Below are 25,401 nucleotides of genomic sequence, written 5' to 3' on the forward strand. Positions count from 1 at the left end.
GATGCAATAGGATGGGGTGGGATGGGATGGGATGGATGGGATGCAATGAGATGGGATGGATGGGATAGGATGGGATGCAATGAGATGGGATGGGATGAGATGGGATGGGATAGGATGGGATGGATGGGATGCAATGAGATGGGATGTGATGGGATACAATGAGATGGGGTGGGATGGGATGGGGTGGGTGAGATGGGATGCGATGAGATGGGATGGGATGGGATGGATGGGATGGATGGGATGGGGCCAGGAGCAGGGAGCCCCCCATTCCCTGTGCCATGGATGCTGATCCAGGGAATACTCAGGACTCGGAGCTGCCCCTCCTGCCTTCATGGACCCCCTTATTTATACGGGGGGGGGGGGATGACACAAGGCAAAGATGGGGTTCAAGACAGCCCCCCCGTTCCCCATGGTGCTACAACGCTCCCATAGGGAAGCACTGGACGCCCCCTTGGCAAAGCCCATTCCCGACAATGGGATGGGTTAAACCCCCCCGTGCTGGGGGTGGGAAGTGGGGGTCCCCCCCCCCCAATCACATTGAGGATGCTCCCCCATAAACCTGTCTCCAAGTGGCTCCCACCCCCAATTCTTGTTGGTTTCCATGGAAACGGGGCAGGTTTGATGGGGGGGGGGTTGTGGTACCCTGAGGCTGCTCCCCAGCATCCCCCCCCCCCTTTATCCTTTATCCCCATCCTCCATCCCCCCCATGGAGCGCCCCCATCCCCATCACCGGAGGGGGGGGGGGGGGCGCTTCCTCCCGTTCCTCCCGTTCCAACGCTTCCATCGCCCGTTACCGGAGTTGGGGGGGGGGGGTTTGGGGAGGGGGGGGGGCGGCGCGGATAAAGGCGGCGGCGGCGGCGGAGGGGCCCGGCTCGGGGATGCGGCTGCGGCGGCGCTGAAGCGGCTCCGGTAACGGCTCCGGTAACGGGGTCGGTGCCTTCAGGATGCGCTTCCTCCCCGGCCTCCTCCTCCTCCTCGCCGCCGGTTCCCCCGCGATGCAGGTAAAAAAGGGGGGGGGGGGGAGCGGAACGGGGCGGTTCCGGTTTGGGGGGGGGGGGATCGGTTCCTTTCCGTTCCCCCCCCCCTTTACCTCCGGTAGCACCGGGACCTTGGGATGCTCAATGGAGGGGGGGGGGATTTGGCTTCATCCCCGTGTCCCCCCCTTTCCATCATCACCCATGGACCCCCCCCCCTCCATGAGGATAAGGAGGACCCGGCGCTGTGACACGTGGGTGGGAGCAAGCACATGGATGAGGGCTGGGAAAGGCCGGGATGCATCCCAAGGGCTGGGTGTGGATGTGGGATGGATGCTGCTTGTGGATCACCATCGGGATGTGGTACCCTATGGTGGTACCCTATGGGTTGGTGTGTGTGTCCCCCCCCCCATAGGGATGCGCGGGGATGGATGCGTGGTCCATGCGCTGGGGGGGAGGCATCGAGGAGAGGGGGAAGCTCCGTGGTCCCATCCCTTGGGAATGGCACCGGGATCAGGGATGGGGCTGCTTTTGGGGGGGGGGGGGTCCCCTCGATGTGGGTCGGAGCCACCCAGGGCCCTGGCGCTGTTGGCAATGGGGCCGTTCCCTGATGAATATTCAGTGGGTGCTTTGCAGCCTGTTGCATATGCATGAAGGGGGGGGTGTAAGCAGGCGGGGTCCCCCCTGCACCCCATTGCGATGCTGGGGCTGGGATGGGGTCCCCAGTGCGGTCCTGCCCCTGCGTGGCTCCGACCCCCAAGCAGCGGGGATGCGGGACCCCAAAATCGCCCCCTTTTGTAGGGCAGGATGTGGGTCTTGGGTGGGGATGGGGGGGGTTGCAGTGACTTGGGGGGCACTGCAATGGGGCGAGGAAGAGATGGGGGAGGTTTGGGGGTGCTCCTGTGTGCCCCTTCCCCTTCATTTGAGTGTACGATGGGGGGTGGGAAGCTCTGCCCCATAGATGTGGGGTGAGACAAACCCCCCCCCCCAAAACCAGGCCCTTGATGTGGCAGCTGCTGGTTGGGGGGCAGAGAACGGGGACACCCAATGGTCCCCTATGGGGTCGCATCCCTGCTTTGGGTGCCCCTGGGTGCTTATGGGGAGGGGGGGTCCTTAAAGGTGACTCCCACCTCATCCCTTTTTGGTTACCCCAAAATCCATGGGGGGGTCCCCCCAAACCCAATGGGGGCATTGAGGGGGGGGGTCCGGGGAGGGGTTTTGGGCGGGGGGGGCTTTCCCCATGGGACCCCTGCACTGCCCCCGTGTCCCCACGCGGTGGCGCTGCGGGACCGCGGCGCAGGGCGATGGAGGCGGAAGAGGGGCGAGGATGCTCAAAGCCAAAGGGGGGGTCGCAAAGGGGTTTGGGGGGGTCCGGGGGGACCCCGATGCCAGGGGAGGGGGCGATGGGGGGGGTCCCTGCAGAGAGGATGGGGATGAGGATTTCGGGGTGCTATGGGGGGGGGAAGGTCCTTGGGTCTGCACCAGAGTAAGGGGGAGCAGGGGGGCCCCGGGGTTCTGCACCCCCAAACTGGGGGTATCCGGGGTCCTGCTCCCCTACATTAGGATCTATGGGGGTCCTGCACCCCCAAACCAGGGGTCTCCGGGGTCCTGCACCCCTACTTTAGGATCTATAGGGTCCTGCATCCCCAAACCGGAGGTCCTGCTCCCCTCCATTCGGATCTATGGGTTTCCTGCACAACTCCATTCGGATCTATGGGGTTCCTGCACCCCTCCATTAGGATCTATGGGTTTCCTGCACCTCTCCATTAGGATCTATGGGGTTCCTTCACCCCTCCATTAGGATCTATGGGGTTCCTGCACCCCTCCATCAGGATCTATGGGGTTCCTTCACCCCTCCATTAGGATCTATGGGGTTCCTTCACTCCTCCATTCGGATCTATGGGGTTCCTGCACCCCTCCATTAGGATCTATGGGGTTCCTGCACCTCTCCATTAGGATCTATGGGGTTCCTGCACCTCTCCATTAGGATCTATGGGGTTCCTGCACCTCTCCATTAGGATCTATGGGGTTCCTGCACCCCTCCATTAGGATCTATGGGGTTCCTGCACCCCTCCATTAGGATCTATCGGGTTCCTGCACCCCTCCATTAGGATCTATAGGGTCCTGCATCCCCCAACCGGAGGCCCTGCACCCCTCCATTAGGATCTATGGGGTTCCTTCACCCCTACATTCGGATCTATGGAGTTCCTTCACCCCTCCATTAGGATCTATGGGGTTCCTTCACTCCTCCATTCGGATCTATGGGTTTCCTGCACCCCTTCATTAGGATCTATGGGGTTCCTTCATCACCCCTCCATTAGCATCTATGGGGTTCCCCCCCCCCAAACCGGGGGTCCTGCCCCGCACCGACTGGGACCGCCCCAAGCCGGGTCCGTACCGGTGCTTACGGGGGGGGGGGCATCGGTGCCGACGTCACCGGGAGCGGGGCCGGCCCCGTTATAAAGGGCGAGCTCGCAGGCGGCTCTACCGGTACCACGGTACCGGCGGGGGGGGGGGAGCGTTTAAACGGGAGGGATCCAAAGGGAGAAAGCGGGGGGGGGGGGTGTTTAAACGGGAGGTACCGGTAGGAAGGGGGGGGGGGTGTTTAAACGGGAGGTACCGGTAGGAAGGGGGGGGGGTGTTTAAACGGGAGGTACCGGTAGGAAGAGGGGGGGGGGGTGTTTAAACGGGAGGCACCGGTAGGAAGAGGGGAGGGGGGGGTTTAAACGGGAGGTACCGGTAGGAAAGGGGGGGGTGTGTTTAAACGGGAGGTACCGGTAGGAAGGGGTTGGGGGGGTGATGGGCATGAGGCGGCGGCGGCGGCGAGATGACGGTGCCGCTGCTGAAGATCGGGGCCGTGCTGAGCACCATGGCCATGGTCACCAATTGGATGTCCCAGACCCTGCCCTCGCTCGTGGGGCTCAACGGCACCGCCGTGTCCCGGGCTGGCACCTCCGAGAAGATCGTGAGTGGTCCCCGTACCCCCCCCCCATGGCTCCGGTACCGGGGATGGGGATGATGGAAAACGGGGGGGGGGTGATGGGGAATGACCGGGATGCGGCGCGGAGCTGCGCCACCGGTACCGGTACCCGCGGATGCAGCGCATCGGGATCGCCCCCCCCTCCGCATCCCCATCCCCATCCCCATCATCATCATCCCCCCCCGGTGTGGGGACCCCCCCTTTGGGTTCCCCTGCGCACCCCAACATCCTCCTTTGGTCGCAAAGGGAAGTGCATGGGGAGCCCCCCCCCCCCTTCCGTCACCTCCCGGGTATGGGGACCCCCATTCGCCTTCACCTTATCCCCCCATTCATGAGCATCCCGTATTCCCAAAGGGAAGCGCAGCGGGACCCCCCCTCTTCCATCATCTCCCGGGTATGGGGGCCCCCATTCGCCTTGCCCGTATCCCCCCATTCATGAGCACCCCGTATTCCCAAAGGGAAGCGCAGCATCCTGTATTCCCAAAGGGAAGCGCATCGGGACCCCCCTCTTCCATCCCTCTCGGGTATGGGGACCCCCATTCATGAGCACCCCGTATTCCCAAAGCAAAGTGCAGCGGGACCCCCCCTCTTCTGTCCTCTGCATATGGGGACCCCCATTCATGAGCACCCCATATTCCCAAAGCAAAGTGCAGCGGGACCCCCCCCTTCTGTCCTCTGCATAGGGGGACCCCCATTCGCCTTCCCATTACCCCCCATTCCTGAGCATCCCATATTCCCAAAGTGAAGTGCATCGGGACCCCCCCCCTCATTCCTGCATATGGGGACCCCCATTCATTTTCCTCACGCACCCCCATCCACGGGCACCCCAATATCCTCCTTTCCCAAAACAAACTGCACCGGGACCCCCCCCTTTCCCCCCCCGGCTTTACTGGGGGTTCCCGACCATGGACCACCCCCCCCCCCCAGGCACAGGGATCCCCTTAAAGGGACCCCCCCATGGGGGCGGGGGGCTTCCAATGGAGAAGACCCCCATGGGGGGCTCCTCACCCCCCTTTTCCCCCCTTTCCTGGGGTCTGGGGGGGGTCTGGACCCCCATAGGTCCCCTTGGGGTGCTCTTGGTCTGAGTCCCGGTGCTTGGGGGCTTCTCTGTCCCCATCCTCGGGGCACCCCAAATTCTCCTTCACCCCACTGAGAGCAATGGGGGGGGGGGGGAGCTGTGCTTGTAGGGGCAGGTTTTGGGGGTGCTGGGTCCTTTGGGATCAAACTGCCTTGGGTCGATGCCAGTCCAAGCCCCAGTGACCCATCCCATAGGGATGGGGACCGTTCCCAAGGGATGCGCGCAGACGATGCTGATGCCTCCTCCATCACCGCATCCCCGTGCGGGGTCTCAACGGGCTCGTTGCGGGGGGAGCAATTAACGGCGGCCCCGGTAATTGGCTCCTCATTAAGGACCTTGTAACGCCATCGATCACCGCCGTTAATGCGGCTGCACCGGGAGCCACCGGGAGCCGGGTTCAACCCAGCACCGCCTTTCCCCTTGCTGCTGCCTTTAGCCCGGTGCCGCTGGTACCCAGCGCATCCCTTCCCCTTTGCTTTGGGACCTTGGAACCCCCTGATCCAGGCGACAGCGGCTCCTTACCCGGAGCTGGATGTCCCCAACCCCAGGCCTCGCCATCACCAGCACCGGGATCCCGGTTCCCGACTGACCGGATACCGGAGCATCCTCTGCAGCGGCTCCCAAAGAGGGAGCAGGGATGCGGTGGCCTCTTGAGGCGCCCATCAGGGATGCCCTGGGACCCCCGTACCCCGACTGTGGCTGCTTGGGGACCCCCGAGATGGGTCGGGATGCTCCGAGCCCCCCCCCTTGTCTCCAGTAGCATCAGTTCCCCCCCCCTCCCAGCCGAGCAGTGGGATGCAGGGAGCTCTAATTAATAACCCCGTTATTAATTGTAAAGGCTGCGTTTAACCTCAGCTGATGCCACCGGGGCTCCCCCCCCCCAAGGCACTGCAATGGGCAGGCGCAGGCAGCGCTGCCCCCACTTCCATCCCATGGGATGCTCCGCAGGGCTGGATGCGACCGGATCGCATCACCCCGGGTCTGGATCTCGCCTGCATCCCGGGGTGATGGGGATGAACCCCAGTTTTTAGCGCTGGATGAAGCCCAATGGTGCAGGGGGAGCAGCTCTGGCAGCTTCCAGAGCTCCTGCATCCCGGCATCAATTATGCATTAGCCCTCCATAAAGTATTGATGCCTGCCTGCTGCCTAAAGGGAAACGGCTCCTCAGCGGCCCCGGATGCTCCAAGCGGCTCATTTTGGGGCCAGAAACGAAGCTTTTGGTGCTCCATTGGGGTGGCACCTGCGGGATGCGGCTGCTGAGCCCTTCCTGCATCCCGGCTTTGGACTGGGGGTGCGATGAGCAGGCACCCATCAATTCACCTGCTGCAGCCGGCGCGGTGCCATGCACCGGCACGATGCCGACCGCATCCAAAGGGACCGTTCCTGGTCCCCTGCGGCACCAAGCGCCAGCTCCACTGGGATGAAGGAGCCCTTTATTGCCCTCCCCTCGGTTAAAGGCAGGTTTTAAAGCCCCTCCGGGTCATTTATCCCCAGCCCTGAGCCGGGTTTGGCCCCCGCAGCATCCCTTCTATAGGAAACGCATGGAGCCAAGCGTGGACCCCAGCTTGTTGCAGGGGAAGGGATGGTTCCCCCCCTCCTTGGCAGAGCGAGGAGTTTGCTCCTCATTTTCATAATGAACCATTATGAATTCCCCATGAAACACTAAAAGGCCCCATGGAAAACCGCCGGATCGTGGCGTGAATGCATCAGAAGGGAGGCAGGGAGGGGAATGATGCTTCTCTGCTTGGTTTCGGGGCTGAATGGGGTGGGATGCAGCTGGAAACAGGGAATGGGCAGCAGAGGATGAAGTGGTCCCGTTCCCCCCCCTATATCCTTGGAAAAGTCACAACTGGGTGGGAAAAGGGGATGCTTGGATGGGAAAAGGGGATGCTTGGATAGGAAAAGGGGATGCTTGGATAGGAAAAGGGATGCTTGGATGGGAAAAGGAATGCTTGGATGGGAAAAGGGAATGCTTGGATAGGAAAAAAGGGATGCTTGGATGGGAAAAGGGGATGCTTGGATGGGAAAAGGGGATGCTTGGATAGGAAAAGGGGATGCTTGGATAGGAAAAAGGGATGCTTGTATAGGCAAAGGGGATGCTTGGATGGGAAAAGGGGATGCTTGGATAGGAAAAGGGGATGCTTGGATTGGAAAAGGGGATGCTTGGATAGGAAAAGGGGATGCTTGGATAGGAAAAGGGGATGCTTGGATAGGAAAAGGGGATGCTTGGATTGGAAAAGGGGATGCTTGGATTGGAAAAAGGGATGCTTGGATGGGAAAAGGGGATGCTTGGATAGGAAAAGGGGATGCTTGGATAGGAAAAGGGGATGCTTGGATTGGAAAAAGGGATGCTTGGATGGGAAAAGGGGATGCTTGGATAGGAAAAAGGGATGCTTGGATGGCCGGGTACCACCGGCACTCGGGATGCAGAGGGAAGGAATTAACAACCAATACTCGTAGCTCCGCTCCATCTGCAGCCGAAGAAATTCCTGCCTCGTCAAGTCTATTAGTGGGGAATAACACGGGAAGAGGAAGGAGGGGAGGGAGGGAGGAAGGTGGGAGGTGATGAAGAGCGTTTCCTCATCGTTCCCACTGTCATTTAGCAGCCAGGAAGCTGAAATCACCCCGTTTGGAGCAGGTTACAGCAGAATCAGCCTTGAGGGGAGGGGGGTATCAAATCCCCTGTATAAAAAGCCAGGAAGGAGGGGATGGATGAGAGTGGGATGGGATGAGAACAAGGGAGCCCATTCCCAGCTCCTTTATAGGCGCTGTGGGTACCGGAGGGGCTGGGATGCGGCTCCGGCGTCTGAGCCCCTCCGTGCTGTGTCCCCCAGACCCTGTTCCAGAGCCCCGACGAGGGCTGGCAGGTTTACACCTCGGCACAAGCCCCCGATGGCAAATGCCTGTGCACGGCCGTGATCCCGGTGCAGGGCTCCTGCTCCCGGGACCTGCGCAGCCACCAGCTCCGGCAGCTCATGGAGAAGGTGAGGATGAGGCGGATGGGGATGGGGATGGGGATGGGGATGGGGATGGGATGGGGATGGGGTGGGGATGGGGATGGGGATAGGGATGGGATGGGGATGGGGATGGGGATGCTGGGGATGGGGATAGAGATGAGGATGGGGATGGGGATGGGGATGCTGGGGATGGGGATGGGGATGGGGATGGGGATGATGGGGATGGGGATGGGGATGGGGATGAGGATGGGGATGGGGATAGGGATGGGGATGGGGATAGGGATGCTGGGGATAGGGATGGGGGTGAGGATGAGGATGGGGATGGGGATGAGGATGGGGATGGGGATAGGGATGCTGGGGATGGGGATGCTGGGGATGAAGGGATCCCAAAGCTCATCCATGGCCCTGCCATGGGCAGAGGCCCCTTCCATTGGAGCAGCTTGCTCCAACCTGGCCTTGAACACTGCCAGGGATGGGGCATCCAAACCTTCTCCGTTCGACCCATCCCAGTGTCCCAGCACCCTCATAGGGAAGATCCCATCTCCATCTCCCCTCTGGCAGGTTAAAGCCATTCCCATTGTCCCATCCCTTGTCCAAAGCCCCGTAGCCCCTTTAGGCACTGGAAATCCTATCCTGCTGCTTGCTGCTCCGAGCATCCCATTTGCACCCTACACAGACTAAACACTGCTTGGCACCAGCTCCGGGATCACATCCCATGAGCCAAAATGATGCCCAATGGAACCCAGCTGGTTTCCCATGGCAGCTCCATGCTCCCAACCTCTTCCCTATGGGCTCTGCAGCAGCGCTTGAGGCTGTTCCTGACAGAGCTCCCTTCATTCCCCACCTTCTCCCACACCACAAACCCCATTAAACCTTTATTATAAGGCGCTGCAGCTCCTTTCCGTCGCTCCATAAATACCAGCGGGGCCGGCGCTAGTAAATAAATCAGTGCTTGAGGAACACGATCACGTCGGTGTCATTTGGAAGCCTGGAAGTAAAATAACCTCGGTTGCTGATGGAATGAAGGAGTGAAAATGCATTGATTGGAGCTGGGGAGAAGGGGGGGTAAAACCCAAATCACAGCAGAAGCAGGAGTGAAACGCACTGATTGATGCTGCAGGGGGAAGGGGCCATTGGTACCCGGAGGATGGGAGCACTGGGATGTCCCTTCCCCATTTGTTAGCAGCAAAGGGCTTGAACAGAGCAAGGGCTTTATCCCCCCCATCCCTCTGTGCAGGTGCAGAACATTTCCCAGTCCATGGAAGTGCTGGACCTCCGGACATACCGGGACCTCCAGTACGTCCGCAACACCGAGGCCCTGATGAAGGGCTTGGACTCTAGGCTGAAGGTGGCTGCTGAGAGTCAGAAGAGCCTCAATGCCAAGAGCTTCCAGGTGAGTTCATCCTGCTCTGATGCCTCTTCCATCCTGTGATCCCCAGCTGAGCATCCCTGTGGTGTGGGTTGGTTGGGTGGTGTGGTTTGGTGTGGGTGGTTTGTGTGATCCCAGCTGAGCATCCCTGCGGTGGTCCAGGGCTGAGCATCCCTGTGGTGATCCCGGGGTTGAGCATCCCTGCGGTGGTCCAGACCTGAGCATCCCTGCAGTGATCCCAGGGTTGAGCATCCCTGCAGTGGTCCAGGGCCGGGCATCCCTGTGGTGATCCCAGGGCCACGCATCCCTTCGGTGGTCCAGGGCTGAGCATCCCTGTGGTGGTCCAGGGCTGAGCATCCCTGCGATGGTCCAGGGCTGAGCATCCCTGCAGTGATCCTAGGGCAGAGGTGGCCGATTCCCAGCCCGTCTGGCTGCAAACAGACATCTTTAATTCAACATTCCCTTGGCAAAGCCGTGATCCCCATAGCTCCCTGTGCAGATCGATGCCGCCTCTGAGTCAATGCTGTCCCCAGAACATCCCATTACCCCCCCTGCCGGGCACTGGGTTATTTTGGGAGCCTCAAGGCTTCATCCTGACAAGTAAAGAGCGTTTCTGTCTCGGGAGCAGCCGGCTCCTGGCACTGGAACGGGCTGGAGGATGCTCAGGTGGACGCCAGGCACTGAGGTTGCAGACGAGACATTGATCCGGTCTGATGAGAGCGGGAGGCGCTGATGACAGTGGGATGCGATCCCACCAGGACACGGGAACGCTGCCCTGGGGGAATGAAGGGAGAGGAAGGGGGAAAGGGGCCGGCTCCTTCCCAGGGAGCCCCCTGAGCTGTGGGATGCGGAGCGGGACGGGGTGGATGTGGGTTTACAGCGTCCTTGAGCAAAGGAGAGCCGGGGGAGCGGCTCGGAGGCAGGGCCAGGTCCCTGCTGTGCTTCCCACTGCTGCTTCCCACTGCTGCTTCCCTGCCGTGTTCACGCCGTGCCTGGCACAGACTGGGTTTAGCCACGGCTTCCTGGGGTCTGAACACCCCTATGGTGATCCCGGAGCTGAGCATCCCTGCAGTGATCCCGGAGCTGAGCATCCCTATGGATATCCCAGAGCTGAGCATCCCTGTAGTGATCCTGGGGCTGAGCATCCCTGTGGTGATTCCAGAGCTGAGCATCCCTATGGAGATCCAGGATCTGAGCATCCCTATGGAGATCCCAGACCTGAGCATCCCTGCAGTGATCCTGGGGCTGAGCATCCCTATGGACATCCCAGAGCTGAGCATCCCTGTGGAGATCCTGGGACTGAGCATCCCTGTGGTGGTCCCAGAACTGAGTATCCCTGCAGTGATCTCAGAGCTGAGCATCCCTATGGACATCCCAGACCTGAGCATCCCTGTGGAGATCCTGGGACTGAGCATCCCTATGGAGATCCTGGGACTGAGCATCCCTATGGTGGTCCCAGAACTGAGCATCCCTGCAGTGGTCCCAGAGCTGATCATCCCTGCAGTGATTTTGCCACCCTGGTCCTGACCTAGAGCTCTGTTGCTCTCACCCCCATCCCAGCACCATCACCTTTCCTGCATCCCTCCCGTGCAGAGCATCACTCCATGCCCATCCACCACGGATGCTGCTGTACTGGGGATGGACACAGCCATGGGGCCAGGCACCACCAGGCTGCAGGAAGGGCTTCACTTGGGGGTGTTTTGTGCCCCCTTTCGCAGGAGCTCAAGGACAAGATGAGGGAGCTGCTGCCCCTGCTGCCCGTCCTGGACCAGTACAAGTCGGACACGAGGCTGATCGTGCACCTCAAGGAGGAGGTGAGGAACCTCTCCGGGAGCCTCCTGGCCATCCAGGAGGAGATGGGAGCCTACGACTACGAGGAGCTGCAGCAGCGGGTGCTGATGCTGGAGGCCCGGCTGCACGCCTGCATGCAGAAGCTGGGTACGTCCCCCCCCTTTTCCCGTGCTCTGGAATAGCTGCCGGTGCCTTTTCCATGAGCATTCCCCATCCTGCTGCCGGCCCCCATCCCCTGCGTCTCCATGGGGTGATGGGAAGCATGGTCCCCCATTCCCATCCCTAACTCCAGGCTCGTTCCCTGCCCCATTCCAGGCTGCGGGAAGCTGACGGGTGTCAGTAACCCCATCACCATCCGAGCATCCGGATCCCGCTTCGGGGCATGGATGACGGACACGATGACGCCCAGCGCCGACACCCGGGTGAGTGGCACAGGGCACCCATGGGGATGGGTGGGAAGCGGCCCTGCCTGATGCCCATGTGGGCTGATGGGGTCCATGTGCACTGGTGCACGGTCCTTGGGGTCCAGGCACCTTGGTGCACACACATTGATGTAGACACATTGATGCACACACATTGGTGCACACACATGGATGCACACGCACTGATGCACACACACTGATGCACACACATCGATGCACACACACTGATGCACACACATTGCATGCTCATTGGTGCACACACACTGATGCACACACACACTAATGCACACACATTGCACACACATTGATGCACACACACTGATGCACACACACTGATGCACACACACTGATGCACACACATTGATGCACACACACTGATGCACACACACTGATGCACACACATTACACACACACTGATGCACACTCATTGATGCACACACATTGATGCACACACATTACACACACACTGATGCACACACATTGATGCACACACACATTGATGCACACACATTACACACACTCATTGGCGCACACACACTGATGCACACACATTGATGCACACACATCAATGCACACACATTGATGCACATGCACTGATGCACACACCCTGATGCACACATGTTGCACACGCACTGTTGCACACACACTGATGCACACACATGGATGCACCCACACTGATGCACCCACATTGATGCACACACGTTGCACACACTTGGCTGCACACACATGGATGTACACACATTGATGCACACACATGGATGCACACACATGGATGCACACACACTGATGCACACACATTGATGCACCCACATGATGCACACACACTGATGCACACACATTGATGCACATACCTTAATGCACACACATTGCACACACACCTTGATGCACCCACATGGATGCACACACATTGCACACACACTGATGCACACCCACGGCTGCACACGCATTACACGCACACCGATGCACACTCCCTATCACACTGCACGTGCTGGGTGTGGAATGCACACACAAGGGACACACAGACACATGTCCCATCCATCCGTGTGTGTGTGTGTGTGTGTGTGTGTGTGTGTGTGTGTCCCCTCACTGTGCCCATGGGGGGGGTCACATCCTGCCCCTCTCCCCCCTAGGTCTGGTACATGGACGGGTACTACAAGGGCCGGCGCGTGCTGGAGTTCCGCACCATGAACGACTTCATGACGGGGCAGAACTTCGTGCAGCACCTCCTGCCTCACCCCTGGGCCGGCACCGGGCACGTGGTCTACAACGGCTCCCTCTACTACAACAAGTACCAGAGCAACATCGCCGTCAAGTACCACTTCCGCTCCCGCAGCATCCTGGTGCAGCGCAGCCTGCCTGGCGCCGGTTACAACAACACCTTCCCTTACTCCTGGGGGGGCTTCTCCGACATCGACTTCATGGTGGATGAGAACGGGCTCTGGGCCGTGTACACCACGAACCAGAACGCCGGGAACATCGTGGTGAGCCGCGTGGACCCGCACACGCTGGAGGTGCTGCGGAGCTGGGACACCGGGTACCCGAAGCGCAGCGCCGGTGAGGCCTTCATCATCTGCGGCACGCTCTACGTCACCAACTCCCACCTGGCTGGCGCCAAGATCTACTTTGCCTACTACACAAACACTTCCAGCTACGAGTACACGGATATCCCCTTCCACAACCAGTATTCCCATATATCCATGCTGGACTACAACCCGCGGGAGAGGGTGCTCTACACGTGGAACAACGGCCACCAGGTCATCTACAACGTCACGCTCTTCCACGTCATAAAGACCTCGGGGGAGCTGTGACCCGGTGCCTCCGTTCTCCATCCCCATCTCTTTGGTTTGAGCCATTCCAGCCTCTTTCCTCCTCCTTTTCCTCCTTGGTTCTCATGGTTGGGACTATTCCTTTGGCTCCTTCGTGGCGCGTGGGATCGCGTTGGCCTCCGTCGGAGCTGACCTCGGTTGGGTTTTTGGTTCTCTTCATTTACTTACTTTTGATTTACATCTCGGTTTTGGTGGCAAATAAAAGCGGTCTCTGATGTTTGATGGGGCTCCTGATGATGGTTTCTCCCCCCCCCCTCATCAATTGCCAGTGTGAGGGGATGGAGGAGACGTGGAAGAGATGGCTTAGGAGGGGATAAAGGGATGGAGGGCAATGGGGATGGAGTTGTCAGAGGGGCTCTGCAGGCAACATCACCATGGGCGTAATAAAGCTTCCAATGGCCCCAGAGAGCTCATGGTGGGGGGACACCAATAGGTCTGGGGGGAGAAAAGGCCATGGTGACCCTTCTGCAGGAGGCATGGGGTGGATACTGGGGCTGCAGTGCAAAGGGAGCAGGGAACAGGCGTGGGCCTTACTCTCACCCCCATCCCATCCCCATCCCATTCCCAACCCATTCCCATCATCCCCATCCCATCCCCATCCCATCCCCTTCCCCATCCCATCCCCATCAATCCCCATCCCCATCCTCATCCCATCCCCATCCCATTCTAACCAATCCCATCCCCATCAATCCCCGTCCCCATCCCCTCCCATCCCCATCCCATCCCCATCAATCCCCATCCCCATCCTCATCCCATTCCCATCCCATTCTAACCAATTCCATCCCCATTATATTCCATCACATTCCACCCCATCCCCGTCCCCATCCCATCCCCAACCTATCTAATCCCATCTCCATTTCCATTTTCATCCCTGTCCCATCCTGTCCACCCCATCCCAATACCCATCCTTATCCCCATCCCCATCCCACCTCCTCCCCACGGATGATGCCACCGACAGCCCTCGGTCACCTTTCCCTGCATCCTTCAAGCTTGGGTATCCTTAGAGGGGGAACCCAGGGATGCAGGGATGCAGCCAGTGCTGCAGTGGAGGCACCTTCAGTCGGTGGCTAGAGCTGAGGTAGGAATAAGCCCCCAACCCAATGTGCTTTCCCTTGGTGCCCCTATTTGAGCTACAGAAAGGGGGGGGGAGTGATAAAATCCCCCATAACCCAGGGCTTTAATAACCTCCCACATGGAGAAACTCTTCTGGAAACCAGCCTGGGATCACTCATCCTGCAGGCTGCGGTTTTCCAGCTCATTGGAATTCTCCTGCAGGCTCAGCCTTAACGGGACTAGAATTGGTTATTCAGCCCTGAGCCCGGCTGGCGATGGAGCTGGAGGGGCTGGGAAGGGGGGAGCACCCTGCAGTGCCTTTGGATAGCGCTCAAAGGGGGATCCCCAACTGTTCCCTTGCTCCCGATGCTCCGGGTGGGATCGTCTATGGCTCGCCGTTAGGAACTCGCTTCCTTAGGGAAGCATCAGGAAATCCATCCCCTTTCCAGGGCTCCGGTGTGGATCCTGCTCATTGCAGAGCCCTGGGGCTGTGTCCCTCCCAAGGGAAAACCAGTGGGAGCCCCATAATTGAGGCTTGGTTATGGCCGGGAAGCAGCGAGCAGTGGGAGCTCCATCCCCATCTCCATCCTCATCCCCATCGCATCCACGCAATCTCATCCCCATCGCATCCTATCCGCTCCCATTCCCAGCTCCATCCCCATGGGAGTGCGTGGTTGGCGGTGCTAAAACAAGCTGTGGAAGGGGGAAAAGCTGGAATTCCAGCCCTCATCCCCTTGCCCCTCCATTGGGAATGATGATGATGATGGAGGAATGCAGCTTTTAGCATCCCTGGCTCCTCCTCAGGGCAGGAAGCGGGCACATGGGCTCTGGCCCATTCAGTCAAATGGCTCAAAACCTAACCTAGAATATAGCCAATATAGAGAAATATTACCCATAATATGTACATATTAGTGAGGACCTATAGTAGTCTTATCTATAATAGACATATAGAGAGAAATCTCATCTAGAATATAGAAACATTAGCTAGAATATGGAGAAATCTTACCTAAATTCATCTATAACATGTATTAGCCAGAACATATAGAAATCTTGCCTATAATATATATAGACATACAATACATATACATATATAGTAAACCTCACCTAGAATACAGATGTATTAGCTAGATGACAAAGGACTTTAATGCATATTATATGCATATGAAGTAGAATAGATGGAAATCTTGTCTAAAATAGACACATATTAGCTGGAACAGGGAGAAATCTTGACTATAATATATACTCATTATCTAGAATATGTTATAATGCAATATAATTAATAGAACAGGTATAAAATACATGCGTGGGTCATATGGATGCGTGCCCTATATCCTACAGCTATACATACCCAGTGAATTGCTGCACCAAATAATGGGCATCCCCAAACCCTCCTTTCCCAACCCTTGGGACCAGGGCTGAGATTCCCACTTCATCACCTCCTTGGGACTAAAACCCCATAAAGGGGGATGGTTTGGGGGGGTTAAGACCTGCCTTTATCCCAGTGTCTCACCCCAGGATAAAAGGGAACTTGTGCAGGAGAGGGGTTACCCATGAGATCCCGCAGGGATCCAGAGGCGATCCCGGATGGATCGTGCCTCCCCCAGCTCTGTATTGGTGGCCCCATTGGGATCATTCCAGCCATGGTGATTCCCTAGGGAAACCCATCTCCCATAGGAAGCTCCCGGCCAATGCAAACCCATGCAGCAGAAGGGATGGGGCTGAACTGGGATGCTTTTCCCTCCTCCCTTTGGGAATGCTTGAGGATGCCCGGAGGAGGCTTTAACACAGGGGCCAGCAGCAGGATGGGGCCACCCCCCCCCCCAACCTATGGAAAACCCATTTCCCTTCATCCTTAATGAATTGGCTCCTGCTAATGAAGAGCATCGCATCTCTGTGACATTCCAGCCCCGCCGCACTTGGTCGGGTGTTAAACGGGTGAATAATGGATGCTCACCGTTAACGACCCCATTGAAAACGGGTTAGTTTTCCATTCCCAGCTCCTTTTTCTGCCATTAGCGCATCCTGGGGGCAGAACGGAACTCAGAGCATCGGAACCCATCCTTTTCCTTAGCAAAAGGAGGTGCTTTATTACTTATCCGCTTATTGATAAGAGGAAAATGCACCCCCCCCCCCCCATGAACCCCATTGTGAATCCCATGCGAACTTCCCAGGATTAAGTTTATTAAGAGGGATGCATTTGCAACGGCTTCACGTGCTCCGCAGATGGAATCTCTGCTCTGAACTCATTTTCCAGCCCAGCAATGAGCACGGAGGGGAGATTGATTCTCTTTTATGGCGCAGTAACAGAGGCTCATCCATCCCACAGGGGTAAAGGAGATGGAAGATGGATGTGAAACAGGAGGGGGGAAAAGCCCAGGGTGATGGGATTGGGATGCTCAAAGCACCATAGGGATGAAGCCAACCGGGATGCTCAAGGATAACGCCGGCGGATGCAGGTAGGGTGCTCACTGCGGAGTATCCCTCCTAAACCACCCCATTCCCCCAGCAGCTCCAGGACCCGTTATTCCTGTTATTCCAATTGAAATGAGGCTGATTTAAGTCTGAATGAGCTGGAATGCTTTTGCCTCCTCCCTTTTGGGGGGTGGCAGAGGAGGGGGGAGCCCATGGGGGATGCAGGAGCTTGGGAAGTGAAATGAAAATGGGGGAAAAAAGGGAATAATGAGACAAATGGGCTTGAAAAAAAGGGAATAAGGAGCCAAAGGGGGTTTAAAACCGGGGAATAAGGAGACCAATGGGATTTAATGGGCATAATGGGATCTAATTTGTTTGCAGGAGCCGCCTCGCTCCTGAGCCAGGGAACCGGCGGCGTGCGGATGAGCCGATGTCTCGGCAGCTTTATGGCTCCCCCCTGACACCAGGCCCTCATTAAATCCAGGCGGAGATAGGACCGGAATGAAGGTGTCAGGATGAAGGATGCGGGGCCGGCTCCGGGTGGGATTGATGTGCTGGGGCAGGGCCTTATCCCTCCTCATCCCATCGCGGAGGGAAGAGAAGGACCCCCCCCCACACACACACCCCAGCTCCCATCTCCATCAGTGCAGAGCAGCCTCAGCCATCGGTTATGGGGTAATCCGTGGTGGAGTCATTCATCCTGCTCCTGCATGGGGCTGGCAAAGGAGCAAACCCCAACTCTCTTCCCTTCCTTTCTTTTCCCTCTCTATTCTCTTCCCCCTTTTCCCTTCTCTCTTTCCCCTTTTCCTTTCTCTGTTCTCCCTTTTCCCATCTCTCTTTTCCCTTTTCTCTTCCCCCTTTTCCCTTCCCTCTTTTCCCTTTTCCCTTCTCTCTTTTCCCTTTTCCCATCTCTCTTTCCCCTTTTCCCTTCTTTCTTTTCCCTTCTCTCTTTCCCCTTTTCTCTTTCCCCTTTTCCCTTTTCTCTTTTCCCATCTCTCTTTCCCCTTTTCCCTTTTCTCTTTCCCCTTTTCCCTTCTCTCTTTTCCCTTCTCTTTCCCCCCATTTCCCCTCTTTCTCCTTTTCCCTTCACTCTTTCCCCTTTTCTTTTTTCCCCTTTCCCTTCCATTTCCTCTCTTTCTCCTTTTCCCTTCCCTCTTCCCCTTTTCCCCTCCCTTTTCCCTTCTCTCTTCCCCCTTTTCCCTTCTCTCTTTTTCTCCTTTCCCTTCCCTTTTCCCTTCTCTCTCTTTTTCGCTTCCCTTTTGCTTTCTTTCTTTTCCCTTCCCTTTTCCCTTTCTCCCTTTCCCCTTTCCCCTCCCCTTCCCTCATCAGACCCCAGCTCCTCCCAATCACCCCAGCTCCTCCCATCCCACCCCAGCTGGAGCAGGACGAGCCTGCCTATATCAGGGGCTCTCCCAGCATCACCTGCCCGGGGGTGCTCCATGCCTGAGGATGCAGCCCGACAGCAGCAGCAGCTCTCACCCCTTCAAGCAGAGGCGGAGCCTTGGTGCGGCCCTGGGGAGGGGGACCCCATGGACACCCCCATGGACACCCCCATGGACACCCCCATGGACACCCCCATGGACACCCCCATGGACACCGGGATGGGCCCTGCTCACTTCCCCCTTTCCCTTCCCCAGCCTCCAGGATGCAGGAAGTGGCCGAGATCCGCCTGAAATATCCCAACAAGATCCCGGTGAGGCCTCAACCCCCTCCCTCTGTGCCCTCCAAACAAGGGGAGCCCCTGCTCAAGGCTTTGGGGGCTCCATCCTGCACCCCCCCATTGACCCCAGCATCTCCCCCCTGCTGCAGGTGGTTGTGGAGCGCTACCAGAAGGAGAAGACTTTGCCCCCCTTGACCAGGACCAAGTATTTGGTGGCCCAGGACCTGCCCCTGTCCCAGCTCGTGGTCACCCTGCGGTGAGTGGGGCTCCCAGTACAAGCAAAGGGGGGTCCATAGCCTTGGGTCAGTGCAAAGCCCAGTGTAGGTGCTAGGAACCAGTTTGGAATGGAAGCGCCTTTGGGTGCTCCACTGGGCAAGGGTTTAGTGGGTGTTTAAGCTTAGCCTAATGCAATGAAGCCTTTGCAATGGGCATCTACAGCAGCGTTCCCTACCCTTGCTGGGGTGAGGGGTGGCAATTGGGTCTCCATGCCTATTGATGGGTGGGAGCAGAGGGGCACGATGCTGGAGCCAGGTTCCATTGGGACCAGAAGCCATTAAACACCAGAGCTGGAGCTGCATCCCCATGGATGGAGCCTGTCCTGAAGCCAGATCCCACTGGGAGAAGCCAATGGGACCAGAACCCATTAAACACCAGAGCTGGAGCTGCATCCCCATGGATGGAGCCTCTCCTGAAGCCACTGGGACCAGAAGCCATTAAACACCAGTGCTGGAGCTGCATCCCCATGGATGGAGCCTGTCCTGAAGCCAGATCCCATTGGGAGAAGCCAATGGGACCAGAACCCATTAAACACCAGTGCTGGAGCTGCATCCCCATGGATGGAGCCTGTCCTGAAGCCAGATCCCACTGGGAGAAGCCAATGGGACCAGAACCCATTAAACACCAGAGCTGGAGCTGCATCCCCATGGATGGAGCCTCTCCTGAAACCAGATCCCACTGGGAGAAGCCAATGGGACCAGAACCCATTAAACACTGGAGCTGCATCCCCATGGATGGAGCCTCTCCTGAAGCCAGTGGGACCAGAAGCCATTAAACACCAGTGCTGGAGCTGCATCCCCATGGATGGAGCCTCTCCTGAAGCCAATGGGACCAGAACCCATTAAACACCAGTGCTGGAGCTGCCTCCCCATGGACAATGCCTGGTGCTGGGCAATGCTCACCCACACTTTGCCTTCCCCTTCATCCCTGCAGGACGCGGCTCTCCCTGGCCTCATCCCAGACCTTCTACCTGCTGGTGAACAACAAGGGGCTGCCCAACCTGTCCATCACCATGCAGGAGCTCTACCAGGACAACCGGGATGAGGACGGCTTCCTCTACCTGACCTATGCCTCCCAGGAGATGTTTGGGTGCTCTTCCTCCATCCATCCATCAGCCAAGCCTGTTCTTGGGGATGCTCCTCTCGGGCCCCTGATGCTGGTGAGGTTGGGGGTGTATCCCCTTAAACTCAGCTTAAACCCAATGGGGAGCCCTGGGTTGTGGCTGGACCAAGCCCACCTTTATGATGGTCTTAAACCCCGCTTGATCCCTCCTTCATCTTCTCCCTTTAGCTCCCAGCGTGGCAGAGGATGGGGTCGGTTTCCTTGGATCCACAGGGAGGTGATTCCTCAAACAGGGCTTTGGGACCTAAGCACATCCCTTGATGGGGATGGGGATGGGGATGGGGAGCACCGTGGGGTTGGGTTTAAGCTGTGTGTGGTCTGAGATGGGGAATAAAGAGACCTCAGCTGGTGCCATGGGTTGAAACCAGCATTAAATGTGGGGGGATTGGGATGTGAGAGCAAAGCAGGGAAAGGGCTTTGTTCCCCCTATGGGAAGAGCAGGTCCCCATCTCCCCCCCTGTGTACAGAATAGGGGGGGGTTGATCCCTGTTTCCCCCCATCCATCACCCCATGGATGCGGCGCTGAGCTCAGGCTGAGTCAGACCCAGGCGCTTCCTGCCTCTGATGCTGCAGAAACGCCTCCTCGGCACCGAAGGCTTCCCTGTGAAGTGCAGCGTCACCATGGGCAGGGATTTCAGGCACGTTTCCCCTTCCAATTGCCCATAAATAAGCCCTAAAATGAGCTGGAATTGGGGCTTTGATGGGCTTGGATGCGATGAGTGTCTGTCCCCCCCCGTTCCATGCACAAGGATGCTGCATCCTCATCCCTTGCATTGCTGCACGCCCCAGACTGCAGCAGGTTGGGTACCAAAGCGCTGGGGTTGGGGGTAAGGGCATCTCCGCGTCCCCCTAAGTGAGCATCACCCATCAAGCACCGTGAGGGTCCTGGAGCCAATCCCAGCGCTCCAAACTGGGAATGCACTGGGCAAGCAGGCTGGTTGCTGGGGCAGCCGGGAGGGAACAGCTTGGGAATGACTCACCTTCCCTAGCAGGCAATTAGCACCAGCTTTGCAGCTCCCGAGCCGGGCCTGCCTCGCAGCAGGAGGAGGTGAGAGCCAGATCCAAAGGGATGATGGAAATAAACCACCAGCAAAGGGATGGATTCAAACCCCAGCTCCGGGATCCCAATGGGATGGGATGGGATGGGATGGGATGAGCCAAGCCTGGAGCCTGCATCGCTCCCAGCATCATCCAGGGAGGATAAAGGTGGCCAAGCCCCAGCCAAGCTCCATTGGCGGTGGCCAAGAGCATCCGTCCATGGAGCTATGGATTGAGGCTTTCCAGGAATCCAGGGTTGTTATTTCAATGGATTAATGGGTTAAGGTGGGATTTGGGGTGGGGTGGGGGGCATCTTTTGGGGTTATTTCACTGCTGGGAGGTGAGGAACAAAGCCCTGGCATAGGAAGGTTCCAAATGGCTCCGTTAACGCTGCTGCTGATCCCATTCCTGCTGTTGGGAGCCAAGGAAAGCCAGGAAAAGCAGCTAAAAGCTTGCTCTTCCCATCTGGGATCCCAGGCAATGGAATGGGGCAATGAAGGGGGATTCAGAGGGTACCAAAGGCGGAGCCATGGGGATGGGGACACTGAGCAGCTGGAAGTGGGTTGGGAACAAGGAGCATCAGGCAGCTGGGAGGGGAGGGATTGGGATGGGACCTTTGGGAATGCCTTGGGAATTCCAAGTAGCTTGGGTTAAGGAATGAGCACAAAGGATTCCGGCGCCCTTCATGCAGGCAAAGCCATGGGGAGGTGCTGGGTAAGGAGGAATGGGCCACGATTCCCAAACTTGGGATCACAAACCTGGTGCCTTCTCCTCCCAAGGCCCCTCTTTCCTCCACCCCTGCCTCTTGAACCTGGGTATCTCCAGGATCAGTGTGGTCTGGGTGATGCTCATTGCACTGGGGCTTGGACCAGGGCATCCCTAAAGGCCCCTTCCGACCCAAGCCATTGGATGAGTCTAAGGTAAAAGAGGGCCAAGGAAGCAGAAGCCTCCCATAGGGTGATGGAATGGGTTGGAAGAGACCCTGAGGATCATCCAGTCCCAACACCCTCATTCTGGGGCTCCAAATCCCACTCTATGGGAGCTGCTGCACTCATAGGGATGGAAGCTTGGGATGTTTCCATCCCATCCACACATTGAGGATGCTCAAGACGAAGCCCATCATGGACCAGACCAAGGACATGGGTTGAAACCAGCCCTTTGGGCACCATTCAATCCCAATGCAGGCAAAGCCCCCCCATCCCCTCCTGCTTCACCCCTCCTGATGGCTCATTCCCCATGAGCCCCGCATTCCCTGGAAGCAATGCAAGCCCCTCAGGTCATTAGGATGGAAATGTATTCCCAGCTCCTGGTGCAGCTTGGGTTCGCTCCGGGATGCGTGGACATTGAAGCCTCCCATTACAATGGGGATGATTTCTTCCCTCCTGATGAATAGGATGCCATAAATAGGCTCTGATTAATTGCGGCTGCACTGGGGAATGCAGCACCGGCTGCTATGGATCGGGATAATGGTCATGCAGCAATGGCTGCTATGGATTGGGATAATGGTCATGCAGCACTGGCTGCTATGGATTGGGATAATGGTCATGCAGCACTGGCTGCTATGGATCGGGATAATGGTCATGCAGCACTGGCTGCTATGGATCGGGATAATGGTCATGCAGCACTGGCTGCTATGGATCGGGATAATGGTCATGCAGCACTGGCTGCTATGGATCGGTTGGTTGGTGGTGTTGGTGGGTTGGTTGGGGTGTTGGTGGGTTGGTTGGCGGCTGCTATGGATCGGGATAATGGTCATGCAGCACTGGCTGCTATGGATCGGGATAATGGTCATGCAGCACTGGCTGCTATGGATTGGGATAATGGTCATGCAGCACCGGCTGCTATGGATCGGGATAATGGTCATGCAGCACTGGCTGCTATGGATCGGGATAATGGTCATGCAGCACCGGCTGCTATGGATTGGGATAATGGTCATGCAGCACTGGCTGCTATGGATTGGGATAATGGTCATGCAGCACCGGCTGCTATGGATGGGATAATGGCTCATGCAGCACGGCTGCTATGGATTGGGATAATGGTCATGCAGCACGGCTGCTATGGATTGGGATAATGGTCATGCAGCACGGCTGCTATGGATTGGGATAATGGTCATGCAGCACCGGCTGCTATGGATTGGGATAATGGTCATGCAGCACTGGCTGCTATGGATTGGGATAATGGTCATGCAGCACTGGCTGCTATGGATTGGGATAATGGTCATGCAGCACTGGCTGCTATGGATCGGGATAATGGTCATGCAGTACTGGCTGCTATGGATTGGGATAATGGTCATGCGGCACTGGCTGCTATGGATTGGGATAATGGTCATGCAGCACTGGCTGCTATGGATCGGGATAATGGTCATGCAGCAATGGCTGCTATGGATTGGGATAATGGTCATCAGCTGCCTTTGGGAGCAGGAGATGCCTCAGCTCCTTCCTGCCTGGCCCCTCCAGCCGGATGGATCGAGCATCCCACTGGGAATCACCCATGGGCATGGGATGGGTTGGGATGAAGGGATCCCAAAGCTCATCCAGCTCCAACCCCAGCACCTTCCATTGGAGGAGCTTGCTCCAACCTGGCCTTGGACACTGCCAGGGATGGGGCATCCAAAGCTTTTCCATTCACCCCATCCCAATGTCCCAGCACCCTCACAGGGAATAGCTTCAGCCTCAGATCCCATCTCCATCTCCCCTCTGGCAGGTTCAAGCCATTCCCATTGTCCTGTCCCTGCATCCCTCACCCAAAGCCCCTCTCTCCAAGTCTCTTGTAGCCCCTTTAGGCACTGGAGCTGCTCTAAGGCACAGATCCCCTTGAGCATCCCATCCTCCTGATGCCCAAGTGCTGCAAGCAAACCCCCCTCTTCCCCTTCCTGGAGCTGCACACATTCCTATGGACAGGAATTACATTCATCCCTGGCAGTGTTCAAGGCCAGCTTGGGGCAACCTGGGCTAGGGAAAGGTGTGGAATGGGATTGGAACTGGATGGGGTTGAAGGTCCCTTCCAACCCAAACCATTCTAGGATCCTGTGTAATAAATAATGTGTATATGTGTGTATATATACACACATCTATTATATACATACACATCTATGTGTTATATATGTGTATGTACATATATATAGACACCCCCAAAGCTGATGACCCCCCCCAAGCGCACACAGGTCCCTGCAGGTCCCCTCAGCTCTCCACAGCAGCAGCAGCCGCAGGGATGCTCGGGGAGTTGTCATGGAAACCCTGGAGCCCTGGGATGCAGCTGAGCATCAGGGATGGCTACGATGCTGCAGGTGAAGGCAGCGCCCTGTCCTTCTGGTCCCTTTTCCAGCCTTGGGGAAGCCGCTCCTCATCCATCCCTTTATCCAAGCCCTGCTTGTTAAGGGGTGGGGGTGAGGGTCCCTTCCAACCCAACCCTATGACATGATTCCATGGAGCCATCTCCAACCTCCCTCCCACTAAAAACCCCATAAAGATCCTTCCCAATGTGTTTTCCCACTGGATTTGGAGCTGATGCTTGAATGGGCCAATGAAACCCTCAGCACAGTGATGAGGCTGCGGCTCCCTGCAGCTCCCATCATCTGGAATGTGCAGAGCAAATGGGGGGGACCCATTACAAAGGGGAAAAGAAGCCAGCATCCCATGTGGAAAAATAGGGTTGGGAGCTGGAAACAGTCAGAGGCTGGTCCCTGCCATGGGATGACTCTTTTCCAACCGGGAATTTGGAGCAGGTCCCATCAGAGGATTTAACTCCGGGATCTGATTCCTTCCCTCTGGCACCATGAGCCTGGACCTGCTCCATAGGGACCGTGTGGGCTCGTGAGGAGCAATAGGACAAGGGGTGATGGGTTTAAACTGGAACAGGGGAGGTTTAGGTTGGAGATAGGGAAGTTCTTCCCTATGAGGGTGGTGGGACACTGGGATGAATGGAGGTGGTTCGGATGCTCCATCCCTAGCAGTGTTCCAGTGGAAGGGATCCCTGCCCATGGGATGGATTGGAACTGGATGAGCTTTAAGGTCCTTTCCATCCCATTCCATGACCCCGTGCTAAGCCCTGAGCCAGGCCTGCCTGATCTTCGGGATAAGAGGGAAAGGCAGGAGCAGGGATGGAGGGGACGGAGCCTTTGTCCCCTTTCAGTGCTCCTTGAGCCCTTTCATGGCAATAAATGGGAGCTGGTGCTGGTGAACGTGAATAAATGATGCTCCTCGGTCCATTACAGACAGCAGGAGGCAGGCAGCAGCCCAGGGAGATGGGAAACGAGGGGGGGGAAATTGGGGAGAAGAGTGGGAAATTTGGGGGGGGGAAGGAAAAATTAGGGAGAAAAGTGGGAAATTGGGGGGGGAAGGAAAAATTAGAGAGAGAAGTGGGAAATTTTGGGGGAAAAGGTAAAATTAGGGAGAAAAGTGGGAAATTGGGGGAGAAAAGTGGGAAATTTGGGGGGAAAAGTAG

The 25,401-nt window shown here is 57.4% G+C and overlaps 2 protein-coding genes across 4 annotated transcripts; both read left to right on the forward strand.

Moving 5' to 3' along the window:
- Nucleotides 1-858: 858 nt before the first annotated feature.
- Nucleotides 859-13,617, forward strand: OLFM2 (olfactomedin 2). Of its 3 annotated transcripts, none has more exons than XM_061356509.1 (6): nt 859-1,001; nt 7,867-8,016; nt 9,227-9,382; nt 11,077-11,296; nt 11,465-11,571; nt 12,702-13,617. In XM_061356509.1, exons 1-6 carry the CDS (start codon nt 945-947, stop codon nt 13,377-13,379), a joined length of 1,368 nt encoding a protein of 455 aa, XP_061212493.1. In that variant the 5' UTR covers nt 859-944; the 3' UTR covers nt 13,380-13,617. The 3 variants fall into 3 exon arrangements, with proteins under 3 accessions (XP_061212493.1, XP_061212492.1, XP_061212494.1); XM_061356508.1 differs by lacking the exon at nt 859-1,001 and adding an exon at nt 3,765-3,939; XM_061356510.1 differs by lacking the exon at nt 859-1,001 and adding an exon at nt 3,835-3,952.
- Nucleotides 13,618-18,311: 4,694 nt separating this feature from the next.
- LOC133213904 (microtubule-associated proteins 1A/1B light chain 3C-like) lies at nt 18,312-20,181 on the forward strand. Its single transcript, XM_061356498.1, has 5 exons — nt 18,312-18,366; nt 18,500-18,555; nt 18,672-18,778; nt 19,732-19,969; nt 20,089-20,181. The coding sequence occupies exons 1-5, from the start codon at nt 18,312-18,314 to the stop codon at nt 20,179-20,181; spliced, it is 549 nt and encodes a 182-aa protein (XP_061212482.1).
- The last annotated feature ends 5,220 nt before the right edge of the window (nt 20,182-25,401 follow it).

The sequence above is a fragment of the Neopsephotus bourkii genome, unplaced genomic scaffold (assembly GCF_033783945.1).
Source record: "Neopsephotus bourkii isolate Nb327-2 ecotype Australia unplaced genomic scaffold, CSIRO-AGI_Nbou_v1 NB_857, whole genome shotgun sequence".
NCBI classification, from domain to species: Eukaryota; Metazoa; Chordata; class Aves; order Psittaciformes; family Psittacidae; genus Neopsephotus; species Neopsephotus bourkii.